This window comes from Prinia subflava, chromosome 2, assembly GCF_021018805.1.
Source record: "Prinia subflava isolate CZ2003 ecotype Zambia chromosome 2, Cam_Psub_1.2, whole genome shotgun sequence".
In the NCBI taxonomy this organism is placed as follows: Eukaryota; Metazoa; Chordata; class Aves; order Passeriformes; family Cisticolidae; genus Prinia; species Prinia subflava.
This window is the reverse complement of record NC_086248.1, coordinates 79889876-79905212: the sequence shown is the minus strand read 5'-3', so window position 1 is coordinate 79905212 and position 15337 is coordinate 79889876. Positions and strand designations below refer to the sequence as shown.

The window sequence follows — 15337 nt, the reverse complement described above, 5'->3', positions numbered from 1 at the left end:
GCCTGGTACCAAGTTGAAACCACTGCTCCCCATCAGCTGAAAACTGGGTACTGTTACTCTTGGTACCCCACTCCTTCACCACTACCTCAACCAGCTTGTCTGTTTCTTCTACAACATTTAATAACAATCCTGAAAGGGGAAGGACAGGACTAACACTTCCCATTACACTACTGTGCCTACAGCTAAGTCACTAGTTCTTCACACACAGATTAATAGTTTTCAGAATTTCTTCATGCCAATTATTTAAGGTCCTTACACACCTACAAGTGTATCCATGTATCTGTTATGAACATGGGACAAACAGACAAGAGTCAAGGTAACAGTACAATAGAAGGAGGAATTACCAAGAAAATCCTACTCTATATATTCAAATAACTTAATTGTGGGATTAAAAATTCAGTTGTTTTTTAAAACACACCAATGAAACCAAAGAAATATGGGTCTGAAGGGATCTCGTAAGACATCCAGCCCAATGTTCTACTCGAAGCACGACTACCACCCACACTAGAGAAGATCAGCCTTGAATTTATGACCAAGGATTGGGATTCTACAACCTCATTGTGTGAAACGTGGTCCAGGGCTGCAGTACACTCCTGCCAAGAAGGAACACAGAAGACTTTTTGCAACATCTAATGAAAGCAACTTCCCTAACACTGAAATTACACGAAGGACACATCCCAAATTACCTCCTGAGTCTAAAGAAAAAAATACAAAAAGAGAAAAAACCCCCACTCGTTAATTTAAAAAAACTGCCAGCTCAGAATCTACATACAGTAAGAAACAAAAAGGCACCCTAACATACACAGGAAGCATATGAATGACTAACTTTCAAGGTCTATCTTTGAGCACTACTACTCCTACAATCACTAAAGCCACGAGTGCTGTTTACTGGCAAGAGCTTTTACACCAGAGAGCATTTTCACTGCTCAGCAAGCTGCTTTACATATTTACAAAACACCTCCCTACAGTGCAGTATTTTTCAATTAATTCCCCACTGAAATTCTCAAAATACTAAAAGCACAAGATAGGTTCTATGTTAGCACTCAGAATTTTCACATGAAAAAGCTGAAGCCCACATCTGCTTCATTCAGTTTTATAAAAGCCAAGTAAAGCTGTAAAGAAGCATGCAATCTCAATACTAATGTAATTTATCCCCTGACCACTTACATTGGAGTTGGCGAAAATTGAATTTGAGTTGGCTACAGAATATTCTGCATTAGTCAAGTCTTCATTGCTCTGGTAAAAGACAAAAGTCATGTTTAGAACTCATATACTCAATGACGCTTTTCTATGTCTAACACACAGCAATACTACTTACAGATTTACTACTAGGTCCATGTAGAAAATAATTCAGCGCTTGTGGGTCCCTGAAGGGGGGAAGAGAAATACATAAGTTAGCACTTTTTGGAAGTCCTTTTTACTAATGAGGCTAGTTTAACTAAGTCACACACTGTATTCATATAAATCAGGTTTCTAGTAAAAACACATCTCTCATTGAATTCAATGCAAAGATGAAAGTTTATGTCATCCGAGGATCTGTGTTTGTGTATCAGCACAACTTCCATATCTGGAAGTTGTGCTGATCATATCTGCTGCCATTGTAACAATGCATTTCAAGCAAATAAACTATGTTGATCACAAAACTTTAGTTGCACTCTACTGTATTTCCCTTTATGAGGATCTTATTCTCTTGAAAAACACGATGTTTTATGACAGCACACAGTACAAAACCTAAGGAATACACTACCACCAAATAAAGTGAGAATTAAAACAGGTACCACCTCTTCTACAGCTAAACTGTAATGCCTTGTTTAGCTGGCATTAAATAGGGTATTTACAAACCTGATTCTTTCATAGGTCTGCTGTCATCTTTGACAAATTAATAAAAATTTATGATTGCCAGAGAAACGGTCTCCTCATGAAGAAAAAGTGGCATCTTTTCCAAGTGAAACCAACCATGGAAATAATTGACTTAATATTATGAATTTCAGTGTATTTAATTAACTTAGCACTAGCACTAAATAAAACTCCTATTAAAAATGTAGTCTGACAGAATGAGTGTCAGAAATTCACACAAATAAAAATACATTAATTTAGCTGTACATATAGACCAAGTAAACAGAATAAAAGGCTGTGTTACATGGGATTATTCTAATACAATATTTATACAGCATTTCCTTTAGCATAAAAAGTAAACTGACATGGATTTCTTTGATTTTAAAACATGTTTATTGATTAACAAGCAATATTAAAACATTTTTCAGAAACAGGAAATTATAATGTAAAAAAGCAGTAATTAAAAATGTCTCCTTCTTGCTTGATAGCCCTAGAAAATAAAGAGGCATAAAGTCAAAGATCTTTCAGGTTAACAACTACTCTTCTAAAAGGACAAACACACCTCTTTTCCTCTTCTTTTTCTTTAAAAAAAAAACTGTCTTCATGAATCTACAAAAGACATGTTAGACAGCACTTGGCAGGGACTTTATGGTACTATTACGCTTACAATATCCAAGTTACGTGTATTTTAGAATAAAAATGTCACTTTCACAGTAGATTTCACTGAATTTCAAAATTAAGGAGCACAGAACTCATTATCTCATATAGGGTTCTATTATGATTATGAATTTTATTAGTAAAATAACCAGGCCATTTAATACTAATTACCCTCACTGTCTTTCAACCGTGCAAAATGCAATTAAAAATTAAGAACACTTCATCACCTTAAATATTGTCTTTAGTAAGGAAGGAATTTTAAATGGCACTTACCAAATCATAGATCAGATGGAAAAAAACCCCTGTTTTCCATTCTTCTAGCTACTTAAGGCAATAATTGCTGCCAGCAGCAGCAAGAGCACTAATTTTTCACACAAACACTCATCCGTATAGAGAGCACTTCATTTTCTGGACCACCTGCGATCTTGTAAGCAGGATCTTCATGATTTATGCTCATGACAGAGCACTTAATAGTCCCATGATCATCTTTATGTTCCAAGCAGGAAGTGTTTTCATATGGCCACAATCAGTAACCTCACACACCAGTTACTCCACAGAACGTAACTGAGCCTCTACTGGCGCTGCTTTTGCTGCAGCATCCAGAACAACCCTCAAACTACCGCAGCCCCTGGGGGGTGTTTTGAGCTTTCTGAAGTTAAAGCTCTCACTGCTTTCATGGAAGTTTTCAGGTGTGTAAGAAAGGTAAAAAGCCTATTTATTTCCTAGACTTAAGGCAATAAAAATTGCTGTATGAATTGGGAATGATCTTTTAGCAGTTGCTATGAGACTGATGTCAGACTAATTTTTAGCAGTTTGAACAAAGTCCTGGGCATGAAAAGCTCGATTCTCTTCTTCTGTTCTAAATGCATTTATAGCGTATTATCTGTTCTTGAATACTGACATGAATCGTAGCCAAATGAAGGCAACTTGTCACATACACAATCCACACAAAACTTGCTCATGTTCCAGCTATCCTAATTATTTTTGGAGATTGCCATACAGAATTATAAAACTCCACATAAATCTGTTATGGAAATAAGGGGGGGGGACAAAAAAAACCCCAACAACCCACATGACCATTCAAAATCCCCAATTTTATTAAAATCAAGTATCTTTGACCAAAATGTTGGTAAAGTTTTGCTTGTTGTGAATATACAACAGTACAGTTATTCTTTATTTCTAACATTCAGATCCAATTTTGTATTATTAGTAGATATTAAATCTTTAAGTATTTATAATCAAGAAATAAATGTACTTTTCCCTTAAAATACAAGCATAGTATTAATAAATTATCTAGTTCCAGTACTCAAAAAAGAGATCTTTGGGGTTTTGATTTTAAAAAAGCTACTTGCAGGGAAGTTTGCAGTAACATCCCCAGTAACATGTATCAACACTGATCTGGTATTACCACTACCTGAGAATAGAATCCATGCCCCATGAATACACATTCCTTAGCCTCTCCTGAGGAGAATGCCAGCAGGTGGACTGTCAGCTAGCATCCACAGGGATTGAAGGCTTTGCAATCCACATATCTCCACATGGAAGACATGATGCATGTCTGCTCATTTCATTGCAAGTTACCACATCTTTAGACAATACTGAGACAGAATCACCTTCTAGAAGATGATTTTGCAAAATTATTATTCCCAACTTTTCTGCAATAATTTTTACGGAAAACTTACCCAATAAGATCAAGGAGACAGGATTCATCATCATCATCATCCATGACAACTAGAATAAAGAAGGACAGGATATTTACGTATATTTGATATGTATCTCAAAATCAAATTCAGTCACATGCAAAGCTTTACAAAATCCCATGCAATGTTTTATCATCCAGGGATTTTTCAGAATTGTAAATCAGACAATGACAAATGATTAACCAAACTGATTAAACAGAACTTTTATGACTTAAAGCAGTAAAAATATCAACACTTAATGCAATCTAAAACTCCAATTAAAATGCTTCTATAGGAATTTATTCCCAGCTAATCCCAGTGAGGGAATGACCAAACACTGTAGAGCCTACAAAGACTGTTACAAATTAGTGGCCGCAATACTGAGCAGCCAAAAAGGCAAATAAACTTAGGTCAGTGTCATGAGGATGCTGCTAGAGTCTGGAACCAAAACTACAGTCAAGACATGACAAAGTATTAAAAGAAACATTGTTTTCTAAAAGACCTTTCTTAGCAATAGCTAAGTGACAATGTGGCCACTTCTAGTTTCTCCTAAGCAATATTCAGGAGTGTACTTAAACCTGTGTTTAACAGTCCAGAGTTCTGACAGTCCTTTTAACAATGGGTAGGGAGAGAACTTATGTGCACTGCCGAACCTGAGGGCAGGTATCCAATGCAGAGCATTTTCAGCCTCACAGTGTCACACCCACCAACTGCTCACGCGCTGCCTACTCCATCAGGTACTGCTGCACCAAAATCTCTCACACTCACCCCCCCTGCAACTGCTGTTCCTTCAAAGCTTCTGTTTGCGTATTCTGGGCTCTCCTACTCATCTCAGAATGTCATCCCCCTGTTCTTGTCAGTAACTGTCAGGACCACCCCATCTAATCCATTGCTTCAATTATCAACTGATGTTAGCATTTCCAAAACCTCTTGGTACCGTGGCCTCCTTTAAGTTATCTCTGAGGGTCCAGGGTTCAAGTCCCTGTTCGGGCGCCATTTCTCAAGGTTATTGTTTCCCTGAGATTCTCCTTCAGGTTGCTGGCCCCAATGTAATAAGGTTTTTCCCCAGGGTTGCTGTTCCCTGAGGGTTTCCCCTGGGTTGCTGTTCCCAGGGGTAATAAGGTTTTCAGTCTTCTCTTTGCCCTAAGTGTTACACACCAGAGGCAGAGACAACACGTTGAGTCTGCCGGTGCACATTTCCAAGGTTGTTTATTCTTCATTATCTCAGTCCTTTTTCAGCTCTGCCTGGGCTCCCTGGCAGGGTACCTTATCTTAGTTCTTTCTCAGCTCTGCAAGGTGTCTCCACAGAGCAGGACACGCGGCAGACCGGGCGGATCAGAGAGCCCCGCACCTTATGTACGGTCCCCTTGACCCAACCACTGTCTGAGACGTATTTTTTATTTACAAAATTTTACCAATACCTATTACCTATACTAACATGTCAGTTCTACTCTAAGCCAATCTCTAAAACCCAACTCAGCACAAGATGGGGGACGAGAGCAAGGACAAGGAGCACAGGGGCCACTCCCCAATTCCTCCATCTTGTCTCTTCATCCCCATATGCTAAGAATCCTAATTTCTATATTTATATTCTATAATAAACCATCCACTACTTATTTCAAATTCTTAGGATTTGTGATTCTTCCTGCATGTGAGTGTTCACTCCCATGGGCAGGAATCAGAGTCAGTGTCCTCCTGGGATCTGTGCGGGTCTAACTGACCCCCCTGTCTTGATCCCAGACCCCCCTGTCCGGTCTCCAAACCCTCCAGGGTGGTCAGAGGGATGTTCTAGACTCCGACAGTTATCCAATCTCATCTTTACAGTATTTTCCACTCACATTAAGTTGATCATTGCATTCCATGCTTGTTTTTTTCCTCAACTCTCCTTAAAAAATGTGCCTTCGCACTTATTACTCAAATGTTTTAACATGGTTTTGGCTTCAATTCATTCTGCTCTTTCTCTTATTTCTTGCCAAATAGAAACTTACTCTCCCTGACCAGAGATCCACACGAATCATTCCTCATTCTGATCTCCACAATGGTTAAAACAGTGAAGGGACTGAAACACCTGCTATACAAGAGACTGAGAGCACCAGGAATGTTCTGCGTGAGGAACAGAAAATCATGAGAGAATCTTCGTCTTGTGTATAAAATACCTGGTGGCAGAGTTTTAAGAATACTGAGCCAAACGTTTCTCAGTGGTACCCAGGGAATAAAAAAGAGGCAAGGGGCACAAATTAAAACACAATAAACCAAAAGTCTATATAGACAAAAAAAACCCTTTCCTTTTTTAAAACTCAGAGGGTAGCCAAATACCAGCACAAGTTTTTCAGCCAGGTTATGGAGTCTCCATCCTTGGAGACACCCAGGACACAGCTGGACCACAGCCTTGACCCACCTGCTCTGACCCTGAGCAGCCTGCTCTGAGCAGGACAGGGAATATCACCTCCAGATATTCATTCCCACCTTGGCCATCCTGTGATTCTGTAACCTCTTTCCTGAATTTTTTCTATATGCCACTGGTTCTGAAAATAGCTTACACTGTAGACTAGCAGAGGGTACCGTGTCCTCTATACTGCAGAGCCTTACTCGGATTTTTTCTGTCTCTGTGCTTTAGTTTACAGTGAGGGTGAAGCAGAAATGGAGGGTCAGTGTGAGAATCATTCAGTATGACCTCTCAGGGAGGACAGAAACAAAGCACTGCTACAGAGAACTACCTCGATGTTGACAAAAATCAGCATTCATGAGGTGATTATGCATCTTAACAAAAGCAATTTCTCCCACGATTCAGTGCTCCAGCTGCTTACTCTTGCATAGAGCCACCAGCTTGAGCACTGATATTGCAATTCAATGCTAAGCAATGGCATGACATAGTATGATGTCATGAAATTTAAATGTAAATATGTATTACTAAGAACAAATTAATAAGCAATCAGCATTCTGCTTTAACAGTACTGATAGTACTACTTCCAGAAAGCTATTTCCTCTAACTGCTGAAAGTATACCCATGTCTCAAAAACAAGGTCCCAAAGTCTCCTAGCTAACCAAAAGCAAAAATTTATAGAAAGTCAAAATTATCCTTGTTTTCACACTGCAAACCTACTTTTGAATATCCCAGCCCATGTGACTATGGCAAAACTGACACCATTATCTAAACATCATGTCTTTGCTTTATGTAACCAAAAATTCTCCATGATTTTACTATAATAAGGGTTCACTGTTAGCTGAAGTGACCCCATAGAACTATCTTCAATTAATACCCTGGAGGTATTGAAACAACTGACAGAAATTGAGATGAATTTGTAAAGTTCACTGAATTCTTCAAAACTTGCACAGAATTATCAGAAGGAAAATAAAATGCATGAAAATACTGGTGTGAGAAAATCCTAACGATAATACACAATCTTCACTACCACACCTATTACTGAATATACACTACGCTTTACTAGCTGAACATGATACAAGAAAAATCTACCCAACATACTGTAAACGCCTACGAGTTTACCACAGATAATGAAGTTTTGTTGTTCCACATGATGCCATATGGCATGGGACACCCCTTTGGTCAGCTGGGGTCTGATCTGCTGGCTGTTGCCCCTCCCAGCTTCTTTCACACCTCCAGTTTCCTCATCGGTGGCGCTGTGAGAAGCTGCCAAGTCCTTGACTTGGTGCAAACAGCGCCCAGCGCTCAACTAGAACATCAGTGTGTTATCAACGTTATTCTCATCCTAAATCCAAAACACGGCTACTAGAAAGAAAATTAACTCTACTCCAGTCAAAACCAGGACAATATCCACCCCTTATTCTACACCAACCTCATCATGGCCAGGTCCCAGACTTTCCAATGCATCCCACATTATCACAACCACCTTTCCTGTCTTTTGACATATATGCAGACATACAGGCCCGTAATCTATGGGCCATCCCTCTGAGATGTCCACTGAGTTTACTTAGTCTTTGGGCTCCACCTGTCATATCAGTCCTTCAAAGCGAAAGAGATGGTAAGTGCTGTTGGTATTATTACATGCTGAAGTCTGTTTCCATCGTCGCTGCACTTTGCTCAGTTTCATCAGCACTCATTCTTCATTCATCTGAGCAACTCTTACTGCAATACCATTGACATGGCATAAAGCAACCAGACTAGTGATGAAATACAGCATTATACAGCAATTAACATCCTCAATCGTTATTCTAACCAAACTCAAATCCCCTTGAGTACATATCAGACTTCCTCATCCTTCTGCAATATCCCTTAAGTGCACCCAGGTCCTTGAGCAATCCCATGGAGGGTCTGCCTTTGTCCGAGACAGGAACAACCCGGATTGCCTTCCACAATCTGTAATTTTCTGTGTGCATTATAAGAACTTTATCCCCTTCTACAGTATATGAAAGTTTTGATTGGGCAGGGCCAGCCCATTTAGCAGATCCCCTAGTGTTAACTAACCAGATGGCTTTTGCTAAATGGATATCCCAATGTCTGAATGTCCCGGTATCCCTTGCTCTCAGAGTGGCCTTTAACAGTCCACTGTATTGATAGATTTTCCCAGAGGCTGATGCATGATAAGGAAGAGGATATATCCAATTTTTTGGCCTAGGCGTCTATGAGGTTTCTGTGGAAACGAGTACTGTATGCCCTGTGGCTTTCATGTGCCAAATCCACAGTCCCATAAACCTGGTCGTCCCCTTCCTTCACCCAGATTCACCCAGGGTACCTCTAGTCCTGGTCCCAGTATTTATTACTACTTGCAAATACAAATCAGCCCCCATACTGGCAGGGCAGTATCAGAAGCTGAAAAGGCCTTGGCTCGGTGCAAGCACCGCTTTGCAACAACTTAAACATCAGTGTGTTATTGTCATCCTACAGCCAAAACACACCACTGTTCCAGCCACTTGGAAGAAAATGAACTCTATCCCAGCCAAAACCAGGACACTGCAGGTTTAAATCTTTTCAACTAATGCCTATTTTCAACAAGGATTACCAAGGATTAGTGCCTTGGTAATTTCAGGAGAGCAACAGAGGCAGCAGCAAACAATCAGACAGAGTACCTGCACACCCAAAAGCAAATTCACCCAAAAGTAGTCATTCAGTCTACTTCGAAAAGAGAATTTGAGCAGCATGTGACCTTCACACAGATGATCATTTAGAAGTGTGTTAACAAAAGCAAGCACACCCTGAGGAATTTTCCTAAAGCCTTTTCTATGGCATAAATGATAGGAAAGTTTGTCACTTTCCTTTCTAGTGTTCAGTCCTCCTCACTGTTTGTTAACATACCGTGGGCCAAAGCAATGAATGATATATGAAATTATATAGATCACATTAAGCCATGAGAGTTTGAAAATAAAACCTGCCACAATGAGTGGCGTTAAAGAGTCAAGAAGGCTAGACCAGCAGTCTTCAAATTGGGGTGTGTGCAAGAAAATCCAGTGTGGTGCAAGAAGGAAATATTAAAACTTCACTAGTATATGAAATTTTAACATATACACAAATACTTGTATCTGCAAATTAATATACATGTATTAGGGGTGCATGCTCAAAAATCTTATCAGTAGGGGTGTGCAATCAAAGCATTTGGAGACCACTGGCCTAGACCCTTAAACATTGACTCACTGCTATATTTGGATCAGTTTTTGGAGACTTCAGCCAGTGGAGGCTCTAAATGAGGCCTGGCTGGGCCATTGAAGCCCGTCAATGCATCCAGGGCCCTGCCAAGAGAGAGCTGGGGAAAATACACTTCGGGAAGAGTCACACAACCTGCTGGAGCACTGTTACAATGTAGCACAGCAAATAGCTAATTATCAACACTGTCTTCAGTGTTTAAAAAAAAAAAAAAAAGCCACAAAAAAATCTGCTTATAAGTAGGCCAAATTTTGCCCTGCTGGTACATCCAAATAATTTACAAAGGGCAACCCTCACTAATTAGTCACAACTCAGCACAGATCTTTATTCCCTGTAGCTTATTAGCAAAGCTCCTACCATTCTATTTCATATCACTGCTACCACACTGGTGAATATAGCAGGTATTTCAACTTGGATCACATGTACCAGTGCAAGAAGCCCTGCCTATCCCTTCTGGGAAATAACCAAAGTGTCCTTTATCATGTGCTCCCAAACAGAATATAAGAGAAGTTGAAAGCAATAAAGCTGACAAGGAAATCCCAGCTATGCAATTCAATCCTCTGGGAGACTCTTATTACTTGGCCTGAAAGCCTCTGCCTTCATTTTAACACTCTGACCTACTACAGAGCAAAGGGCAATAGAAGATGAATAGAGCAGTCCTGCCCTCCTCTCATCCACTTTCCCCTGGTCAGCTCAAGGCTTTGAAAAGTCATCTGGAACAAAAAACTGATCTGATAAAACACATTGATCTGCTCCAACTCAGGATGAGCTGCTTGATTTGCTCTGGCTTGCCACAGGGCTACAGCAGTGCTAATGCCAGCACAAGAGAGGAAAGGAGGTAGATGAGGAGTTAAACACAGGGGGAGGCAGCAGCAATTCAGTCACCTTAAAGCCTGCACGGGGCTGAAGCACACATGTGAATACAACCACCACCCTCATACCAGCACAGTGCAGGCAGCAGTCCGTGGAGTGACCATTATTCCCTTTCTGCCTGCACTCGTGAGCTCCCAGCTGAAATCTGTTTGGCTTTTACACATAGACACAGCTCTTAAAAGAAATACAAAACGTGAAGGAGTCCCACAGAGTGCAAGTAAAATCCTGTGGTCACGTGAAGGAACTGCCTTTCCTCAGCCTGGGCAACAGAAGGCAAACCCAGGTGCTACCTGCAGCCTGCTAAGGATGAGCCAAGCAGGTCTTTTCTCAACAACACACAGCAAGACATGAAGCAAGAGCCAAAACACACAACACAGAAAACCCCGAGTGGATGCAAGCACAAAGTTCACAAACAAGAATGTTCAAGCAAGAGAGTGGAATCACGCTCTGGAAATTTTCAGAACTCACACGGCCCTGACCAACCTCTTCTAACTGTGAAGCTTGTTCTGCTTACAGCAGGGAGCAGGGTCAGGTAACCCCCAGAGGTCCTTACCAGCTTAAATTTTTAACCAACATGCTACAAAATCCACAGTATCATGCAACACATGCAGGACCTACAACCTGCAGTGTCATTAAAACCAGATTTGCCCAAAAGCAATCCAACTATTCACACACGCTTCATATACTATCTGTATTCTAAAAGCTGTAAACACATGATTTTAAATTTATTTTAGTTATATTCAAAAGAATATAACAATAGAATTATTCTCCTTTCTCAAAGTCACTTATGATTTCATACTGCCTTAATAGATTGTTTCAGATACAAAGCAATAAACCACTATTTTCACTTTCTGTAAAAAGCACAAGCTAATGGATAGCTTAGAAGACCAATATTTAGAACAGTAATTTCCAAAAGGTGGGATATAATCAACATCAAAACTTGGTAAGTCACACTTAACTGAATTTATCTGCAAAATTGTTGGAAAAATCTAGACTTCAAAGTTCTGTGCAAATACATGGGATCAATCCCTGACTGGCAGCATGACTCCTGAGAGTGAACACTGACCTTTGGAAATCGATGCTTTAGAGCAAGGTAATGACTGCTGTAGCTAAACCTTTATAATGGGAGATAATCAAATTTGCACACAGGAACATACATGGCACCTGCAGCAATTACTGTTGGAGTTATGACATACACCCACTAATCCTCACAACCTCAGTATGATGCCTTTGTACACATCCTGTCAGCAGGAATTCTGACAAGATCTCTCTCATGCTTTATAATGAACCTGTTCTATCAAATCTTCTGAATTGTTCTGCTGCTCTATCATTCTCCATTCAGAATTTTAATCTACAATCCCAATGGTAAGAGTAACTTCACTATGGAGTGTCTGAAGAAAGGCATTAGCACTGGAACAACAATCACCACAACAGCAAAACCAGAATGCATCAGTTACTCTAACAGTCACTGCAGAGATGGTACTGCTGTGACTGAGTTTGCTACGCCAAATTGGTGGCGTTTTCATCCCTCACAACCTTCTGACCACAGATGTGTAAAGATAACTCTATTAAGCCAATCCATCCTTTGCTAAATTACATAAAAGGATTGCAGCAGCATTAAGTGACTCCACACTGACTTCAGAGGTTGAATGCCCAGAATTGAAGCCATTCCCTCACACAAATTTCCACAACGCTCATTAATTTCCACAGTGCTAATATCTTGCTCAGTGTGCTTCTGCACTAAGGGGGAAAAAACCCAATCTGTTTTATCATCAGCTGGGTAACGTTACCATCTCAGCAGTGTGCACTTCAGGTTGCTAAGGTACTGTAACCACTGCCTGCCTTACCCTGTCAGCTCTCTCTCAGGTTCCTATCCAACAGGCAGCCTCGGATTCAGTGAAGGAAGCTCCTACACAGGAACAACCAGACCTCACTTGCATTCTCTGCAACACAATTTTAAGAAAGAAGTATAAACTCAAACTTTTATTCCAATATAGTTTATTCTTAAATTTCAAATCAATACTACTTTTGAACAATCTAGTACCTTGCAAAGTGAATTTCAAATTCTTGTAAGTAACCAAGACTGTATCTTATAATCAACTTAAGAGCTGCTCACCGTGTCAAGCCCTCTGTTTTAAAGAAATTCATTTTTACATGGATGGAATACAAAAGTGATATTAAGAGGTATTTCTACTTCCCCCTCTCATTACTGTAAAAAAAATCATATGCTGCAGAATAATGACACAATACTGAAGGGAAAAGAGGTAAATATTGAAAAAATCATTGCAAACTAAAACCTCACTCCAAAGCCCTAATTATCCCAAAAACTGTAATTTCGGGACAACAGGAGTAAGGAAACACAATTAATTTTAAAACGCACTTTGTAAAACACAAAGACTTAACTACTCACTTATAAACCAGCTAGGCTGTACTTCTATTCTACAATACAAAATTACTCCTTATGAGTATTTTCTTTGCCAGAGTAATCAAAAAAAGCAACTACTACACTGTTGAAAAATCTACCAGGAACTGTGCTCTAAAGAAGAGTTGAAAGTAAGAAATCTGAGATTCTAATCTAGTAACACAGTGCATTATGCAAGCATTAACTTTCTACATATACAAAAATAAGTTTTCATTCCAAGAATCTAAATCTGAATATACTTTTAAGATGAACTTACAAAGCTTTGCAAATAGCTGTGGAACTGAATTTAATCACCAGTATTTCCAAGACATCTGTATGCAAGAGAGTATGAGAAAAAAATGGTAATTTTTGAAAGAATGATGAAAAACCTTTCTAAGAAAAACTACTCTAAAAAATAGAAACTATTCAGGAATCAGAAAAATAGCAACAAGAAGAAAGTGCTTCCTCTCAGGAATTGCTAGGCACAACATTATGACTCTTCATGGGTTTTAAGATCTGGCAGATGAACACCAAAGAGGACAGGTAGGATCCTTACACAATTGTGAAATACTACCTCCACACACAGAAGGGCAAATAAAAACCACACACCAAAACACAAAAACCTACATAGGGTGTTTATCCAACTCCTACATTTCCCTTTAGTACATCATTAGAAAAAAATACTGATTTGAGTTTACCAAATGCGGTAACTTATCAAAGTTACAAAAACTACAGTGATCTTTTAGTATGTCAAGAAAAAAAGGAAACGTGCAGTTCAACTAACAGTATGCATGGGTAGTAAAGGCTAAACCAGCTACAGTCGAGTACACATGAACGCTCAGTGTGGCTTTCTACACTCAATCTCAGTCTGATTTCCCTCAGAAACAAATGTTCAGCACAGAACTTCTAATTTATTCAATACAACCTTTTTCCTACTGCACCTAGAGCTGCTCTTGGCAATACCAAAATCTTGACAAGGTTTTATCAGGAAACAAATTTTTTTAAACCGCACAGAGAAAATCCAGAGTAACCTCAGCCTGAAGGTCAGGATGCTTCTCTATTCCATGGGATTCCCCAGGCTAAAGGCTGGGCTCACACCTTTCTCCCAGCAGTGACTATCCTCATCATTATTCTATCGCCTGTTTTGGGCTCTGCCTTTATCATGGGTTAGCACTGGCCAGATGTTAATGCACCCATGAGTGTATGTTTTTCCTAATGAGCTACTGTGAGATGTGATCAAGAACAGAGCAGAGCAGGCCCAAAACTTGAAAACAGAGAACAAAACTTTATTACATTACATAAGAACAGAAATAGAAAGGAAAACTCTAAACACACACAAAAACAGAAATGAAAACTTCCCAGAACATTTCTTCTCCTCCCCCAATTTCCACCCCCTACACGTTACCCTCCATAGACCAAAACCTTGGGTTTTAAATCAAACAATCACCACTCAAAAAAAACTAATCTTCAACTCAGCAAGGGAGAGAGGAGTCTCTCTTGCACCACAGACTGCTCCTCAGAAAACACAGGTCCACCCCTTATGCGTTTCCATGTCACTCGTGGCACCACCCGGAGAAGTCTGCCAGGGTGACACTCTCTTCTCCATGTCCAGTGCTCTCACCGCTGTCCATGGGCCAAAGCTGCATAGAGGGCTCTTTTAAGGATGCTTGCGTGCCGAGCTCTCCCCATCTTTCCCCTGGGGCCAAGGGTTCCAAGAACAGATCTTCCCTGAGGGCAGAGGGCGCCACCACACCCTCCCCCTCTCTTCTCTGGGTGCCAGTCACCGTAGCAAAAGTAGAGGCAGCTGCATCCACCCAAATGCAGTTTATGTTCAAAAGAGACTCAAGTTCAGTCTATGGCTAACATTATGCAAGAAAAGTCCAGCTCAAAAGCCACTCCTCTTCAATCTCTGCCCATCTTTTCATCTTCCTTTATCATCTCGGTCCCAGGCCGTTTCTCTTTCTCTTCTGAAACCACTAGCCATGAGAATCAATGTCTGGGAAAAGTTTCCTTCTGCCTCAGAAAGAGTTAACAGTTCCTGGCTCCAGGCAGGGCTGCAGGCTCAGGCACTCCCAGGCTCGGCAACTCCCACAGCAGCTGGGCACCTTCTCCCGGAGGGGCGGGGGACAGAAGGCACCTCCACAGTTTTCCACCCCTCCATCCTGGATGGGGCCAGCTCAGCTCCAGTCTTGTTCACTCTCTTTCCGCCCCCGGGGCTCCGGCTTACCTCAGCCCAGCCGCATGGTTCCCCTCAGCCCGGCAGCATGGTTCCCC

The 15337-nt window shown here is 40.5% G+C and overlaps 1 protein-coding gene across 4 annotated transcripts in view; it reads right to left on the bottom strand.

Moving 5' to 3' along the window:
- The window catches only part of BICRAL (BICRA like chromatin remodeling complex associated protein), a 47217-nt gene that overhangs the window by 15942 nt on the left and 15938 nt on the right, over positions 1-15337 (bottom strand). For 3 of the 4 annotated variants that reach the window (XM_063390761.1, XM_063390760.1, XM_063390763.1), the window contains exons 2-4: positions 4176-4224; positions 1319-1367; positions 1168-1236 (exon numbers count right to left, since the gene is read on the bottom strand). In XM_063390761.1, coding sequence (XP_063246831.1) covers positions 1168-1236; positions 1319-1367; positions 4176-4219 — 162 coding nt within the window. In that variant the 5' untranslated portion in view covers positions 4220-4224. Of the gene's footprint in view, positions 1-1167; positions 1237-1318; positions 1368-4175; positions 4225-12509; positions 12606-15337 lie in introns of all 4 variants that reach the window. The other variant, XM_063390762.1, reaches the window with a different exon arrangement.